The sequence below is a fragment of the Silene latifolia genome, unplaced genomic scaffold (genome assembly GCF_048544455.1).
Source record: "Silene latifolia isolate original U9 population unplaced genomic scaffold, ASM4854445v1 scaffold_317, whole genome shotgun sequence".
In the NCBI taxonomy this organism is placed as follows: domain Eukaryota; kingdom Viridiplantae; phylum Streptophyta; class Magnoliopsida; order Caryophyllales; family Caryophyllaceae; genus Silene; species Silene latifolia.
In genome coordinates this window covers 112,755-118,547 of record NW_027413252.1, presented here as the reverse complement: position 1 = coordinate 118,547, position 5,793 = coordinate 112,755, and the positions used below count along the sequence as shown (strand labels likewise).

The 5,793-nt window shown below is 38.5% G+C and overlaps 1 protein-coding gene and 1 non-coding gene across 2 annotated transcripts; both read right to left on the bottom strand.

Annotated features, from left to right (window-relative positions):
- Window positions 1-638: 638 nt before the first annotated feature.
- Window positions 639-5,465, bottom strand: LOC141639265 (large ribosomal subunit protein uL14). The gene is made up of 4 exons (XM_074448425.1): window positions 5,260-5,465; window positions 2,855-3,139; window positions 1,259-1,300; window positions 639-881 (listed from the first exon to the last, which is right to left on the bottom strand). Exons 1-4 carry the CDS (start codon window positions 5,270-5,272, stop codon window positions 799-801), a joined length of 423 nt encoding a protein of 140 aa, XP_074304526.1. The 5' UTR covers window positions 5,273-5,465; the 3' UTR covers window positions 639-798.
- Window positions 1,481-1,613, bottom strand: LOC141639268 (small nucleolar RNA snoR137). The gene has a single exon (XR_012542449.1). It is a non-coding gene; the product is annotated as a small nucleolar RNA snoR137 (small nucleolar RNA).
- Window positions 5,466-5,793: the final 328 nt, after the last annotated feature.

The following is a 5,793-nucleotide window of genomic DNA, read 5'->3' as shown; positions in this document are numbered from 1 at the left end:
GTATGGTGGTGTCGAGTGAGGGTTGGGTTTGTATTGACAAAAGGCGACGGTGGTGGTGTCGGGTATGGTGGTGTCGGGTGAGGGGGTGGGTTGGTGAGAAAAAGAGGGGGAAATTTTTTTGAATTTATTTGGTTTTTGATTTTATTGGGTTTTTGATAGAGAAAGTGAATGAATTGTGTGAGATGAGAGATAAATGGGTGTGATAATAAATTATATATAGTGAAATTAGTGATAATTAGGGTGGATTAGTTAAGGTAGTGAGAGACTGGGCTTAATTAGGCATTAATCCCTTGTTTTTTGTCTTCAATCTCAGCCTTCCATAGTGCTCATCCAAGGGCTCTAAGGAGGACTTATGGACTCACACTTAGGAGGGGGACTCATTTGATCTCAACACTATATATATATATATATATATATATATATATATATATATATTTTTGGTCAATCGAAGCGCGTACCAAGTCGCATTACAATAGAGGGGAGGGAGGATTCGAACTTGGGATCTATTGTCCATAAACCTCCGTTTTAACCACTAGACTAAGACATCTTCAGTAGGAACATTCACGATATATATTGCGGGTGGTTGACTGGTTGTACACCGATAGATTGATGGGGGCCAATCCGCAACTAGAACAAAATTTGATAAGCAGCCAAAGGGTTAACACTAGAAACAACTAAAACACAAGTCCAGAGTGTTCAGTACTATTTGAGTGAAATTGATTTGACAAAATCTGGAACTTGATGAGGAATAATGAAATAGATTCCGAACTTTAAGTTAAGAGAAGAGTGAAATATGAATTAAACGATAGCATTGGCAGCACTTGCTATTCTTGGCCAAAGATCAGCACATTCCTTCCCAATAGGTCCTGTGATAGCGGATCCTGCACACAACAGTCTTGTCAATGCCATGTCAAACACCCCATCGGATTGACACTTGCCAATTACGAGTCCAGGAATAGGCTCAGCAAAACCGACCACAATAATTCTAACCAACCTCACCCGTATCTGAGAAAACGAACTTTAGTCTGACCCAAAACCCAAATTTTGATAACCTCAATTGATCCTTACCCCAACATGACTCGATCATACCTGAACGGCTGAATCCACAATGACCTTACATAACCCGGCCCAAGCCTAGTGCAAGCATACCCAAAATGTCCGAGGCCCAAAGTGACCCAAACTATACCAAATCTAAGACTTGTTGGTCAGGTCAATGTGTTTGAGGCAGGAAGGAAACGAAAGACAGTCAAGTAATTACCTTTCATTTCTCCCTTTGGATTCACAATTACACCAGCATTATCTGTAAACAAAACACATGTCCCATGATTCAGAAGGGAACAATACCGGCAAACAACCAAGCTCCAAAAAAAAAAAAAAAATATAGTCTCACAATATGGAAAGGGATTTAACATGAGCAGCTATCAAAGTAGAACGAAATCAAACTTCACATTTAGTAAACGTGGAAAAGGCAAAAGAAGGATGATATACCAGTAGACAGGTAACATAATGATACACAATTCATCATGCTGTTTAAAACTGGTTTTTGCTGTATGCTTCTAAACGAAGAGAGATCATGCCAATGCAGTCACTCAATTTTTTGTTTATGAAGCAACATCCAGGAACTAACAAAAAATCATCCGAGACTGAAACTAAATAAAGCAGAATTGCAAAGATCCATGTAAGCATGGTTATCAAATAATATACCCACTTAATACAACAGCGTTACCCCCATACCTCAACAGCGTTAGAAAATATATATACACACTTAATATAAAGATACATTGTTAGCGCTTATTTCGAGCCAACAACCTTCCCCAAGAATCTAGTACTAGAAAAAATGTCCACAAGTACAAATTCCAAGTTAACACAATCAACTTTCAATCTGCATACAAAATAGTACTTTAATCCCAAAAAAGAAGCACAACTACAACAAAATGATTTGGGGTCGGCTGACATGAATCATCCTTTAGAACCGTCCATGGGTAAATGCACACCTCAAAATGCGAAAAAAATAAAAAAGGGAAAAATGAAAAACAAAAGGAAGAGCGAAACATAATACAAAGTCAAGGTAAACTTATAGGTTTTAAAATCGAATTCCGGATTTTTTTTATAAAAAACTTAAAATTTAAATCGAGAATAAAGATTTAAATGATTTTGAAAACCGAAGTAGAAGTTAAGGATCCGGAATACCTTAAGGGTGTGTTTGGATTGAGGTATTTGGAGGGGAAATAAAGGGAGGTAGAGTAGGGGATTTAAAATCCCTTGTTTGGATAGGAAATGAGGGTGGAGGGAAATAGAGGGGGAGAGATTTGGAGGGATCCAATTTCCCTCCTTCAAGCTTAATCAAAATCTCTCCACAATATGCAAGATTTGGAGGGAAATTGTATCCAAACAACCACACTCCATTACCCCCCTTCCCTTCCCTTCTCTCCCTAAACCTTCCCTCCTTCCCCCTCCCCTCCCTTTCCCTTCACTTTTGTTATCCAAACACACCCTAAAAGTAAACCAAGTAAAATATATAAGAAAGTGGTTGGTAAAAAAGGTGTAATAAAGGAGAGAACAAATAAATTCTTTTAAAAATTAAATAAAAACACTAAAAAGAAGCACAACTAATCAGCAATAAAATAAATGCACCACCGCTAAAAGCTACTACTTCTCTAGTCAATATTCAATTTAACAGTGCCATTAAATCCCAAGGAAACAGTAAATTTCAGCTCAATGACAAATCCAAAATGATCACAAAAATCCACTTACACACTTGACATCTTGGAATGAAAAGGAATACATAAATCAGATCGCCAAAGAAAAAACTGGAACTCATTGCCAAATCAAACAAACCACAAAGACTACAAACCTTCAAAGTACATGAAAACACCGTCCTTTCGGCGCCAAGGTTTACGTTGTCTGACAATGACAGCAGGCATGACCTTCTTACGGAGATCAGGCTTGCCCTTCTTCACAGTAGCCATAACCATGTCTCCAACACATGCGGAAGGCAGCCTGTTGAGCCTACCTTTGATTCCCTTCACTGAAATGATGTACAGATTCTTGGCCCCTGTGTTATCAGCACAGTTCACAGTAGCTGCCACTGGTAGACCCAGTGACATCCTGAACTTGTTACCTGCCGATCCTCCTCTTCCTGCACAGCGTGACATATATGAATTTCAGTTCAAATAAATAATGACCGTCTCGGTGACTTTGCAGATCTTATGTGGAAGTTAAAAGTTAGTCCCTCCAAATAGTGTTCCAAACTTTTAAGTAAAGAAAAAAATGTGAAAAGGATTCGAACCCGCTCCTTTTCTCACAGGAATGTACGACAATATAACATACCCTAATGAAACATTTGATATACAACCGCACAAAGATGAAATGACATGAATAGCATAAAGGTGTAATCTTTCGTAGGTTGGAATACAAGCCTAAGAGGATCCAGCTTACGCAGATGAAATATGTTAATTAACCTAAAATAGTGTTCAGATCAATATTCACACATGCTGACATAGCATAAAGGTGTAATATTTCGTAGGTTGGAATATAAGCCTAAGAGGTATCCAGCATACGTAGGTGAAAATATGTTAATAAAATTAAGGGTTTTTCTACGTAGTACCCCTATGTTTTTCCGTTTTCTACGTGGTACCCCTTCAGTTTTTAAAACCTCTATGATACCCCTAACTTTTAGTAATAACAACAAAGCGTAACCTTAACCCTCTATTTCGTCAAGTTTGTCTCTTATTTGCTAACGTGGCTATGTGCTTAACATAACTTTTAGTTTAATAAAAGACTTTAAACACAAGATTAACTACTAATCATACCAAACATACAATTAACCCATCCTTATTCTCAACCCCCATCGAGCCCACAACCACCCTAAGGTCCCTAACCCACCAGGCCACCAATACCCTATCTCCCACCATAGACAGCTCAAAATAGAGGTCCATGTGACCATAAGCCAACCCGACCACAAGATGGTCTTTCTCCTTTGCACAACTTTGTTATACCACTAAATCTCTCTCTCTCTCTCTCTCTCTCTCTCTCTCTCTCTCTCTCTCTCTCTCTCTCTCTCTCTCTTTTCCGCACCTTTGTTATACAACCAATTTATCTCTCTTTCTCCAATGCGTTATTGTAGCCTATCAGTACTACAATTAGATTTAGATTTGGGGTGAAAGAGCATAAAATATTGCGCAAGTTGGTACATAAGAAGTAAAACGACAGAAAAATAAAGGGGATGAGAAATAGAACAATGATACATACATGAAGGAAAGTGGTGAATGTTGAATTGAATTGGGTAATTGAATAATGGGGTTTATCTTGTATGATGCTCTACTTATAATTGAATAATGGGGTTTCTCTTGTGGTTTGATGTGGGTGACACAAAGGGAGTTGAAACGATGGTGGGAGTGGTGTGACTGTGAGGCGGTGCGACGGAGTGAGGGGATGCGAGTGATTATGGGGCTGTTTGGTGGTGCCGCAAAGTGAGGCAAACATAGGCGGTGGTTCACTGGTTCTCCTTTATGGTGGTGCAATGAGGTTGAGGGTGGATGATTGACTGGTTGTCAATTGTGAAAGTGAAGGGTTAAGGTTTACATGAGAGTTAGAGATGGTTAATAAGATTAATGAGATCCATGTCATCGTCTAGTCATTGCCATGTCAGATAAAAGCGCCAAATATGCAGCCACACCAGAAATTAACGGACCAATTTGACGGATTAGAAGCTTAAGGTTACGCTTATTAGTTCTTAATAAAAGTTAGGGGTACCACACGGGTTTTCAAAACCGTAGGGGTACCATGTAGAAAACGCAAAAACAAAGGAGTACTATATAGAAAAACCCTGAAATTAAAGAGCTATTTCTGGATAACCCAAAATGAAAATTGCATTTGCATCGAGACTAATATACACACATGCATATCCTATGATATCATCTAACAGAAAGCTTAAATCTTTCACATTTTACATCTAATAACACATACAAATCTATGGCTGATAAAAATGAGTTTCTACTAATCATCATTCTGCGCATCACTAGATTTCGTAAGCATAAAATTGCAAACTTGGGGACTTTAATATGCAATGCATTCTACATTTCTACCCATCATTCATAAGCATAAAGTCGCAAACTTTGGGACTTTGATATCTCATTCATAAGCATAAAGTCGCAAACTTTGGGACTTTGGTATGTAATAATCCTGGTGTAGTGGTGTTGATGCATGTCATATGGTACAAATTATATGGAACTAAGGTATTAGGATTTAGGCAATTACCTCGCTTGGACATTGCTACTGCTGCTGCTGGTCTCTCCCTACCTGGGTAGTGCGGGAATAAGAGGAAATGTGGTGTTATATGTCAATCTTAGGGTTTCTTTTGGTGGGATGGAATTCTATTTTGCAGGTTGGAGCTAGACCCCACAAAACTGACCGGACCGAATGACCCGGCCTGAACCTGTCCTGCATTCCAATTGAGGACCCGAGACCAAAATTGAAGCGACACTATTCATCATTTCATCCCACCCTGAAGGTTTATTATTGCATACCGACCGGCGATTATTACCCCGGTAACAAACTAACAACCCACCTGAAAATGATCCGGTCTGAATTCTTGCAAACTCGAACCTAAAGGTTTATCATCGCATACGGACCTTATCGCCAAATCCCCTTTACTAAAAACTAGTTGAGATCCCGTGCTAAAGCACAGCATTTATGAGGGTTAAATTAATTGAGCTTTAATTTTTACATAAATGAGTTGTAGTTATAATAATATGTTCTAATGTACTGATTATAATCTTAGTAATATTATAA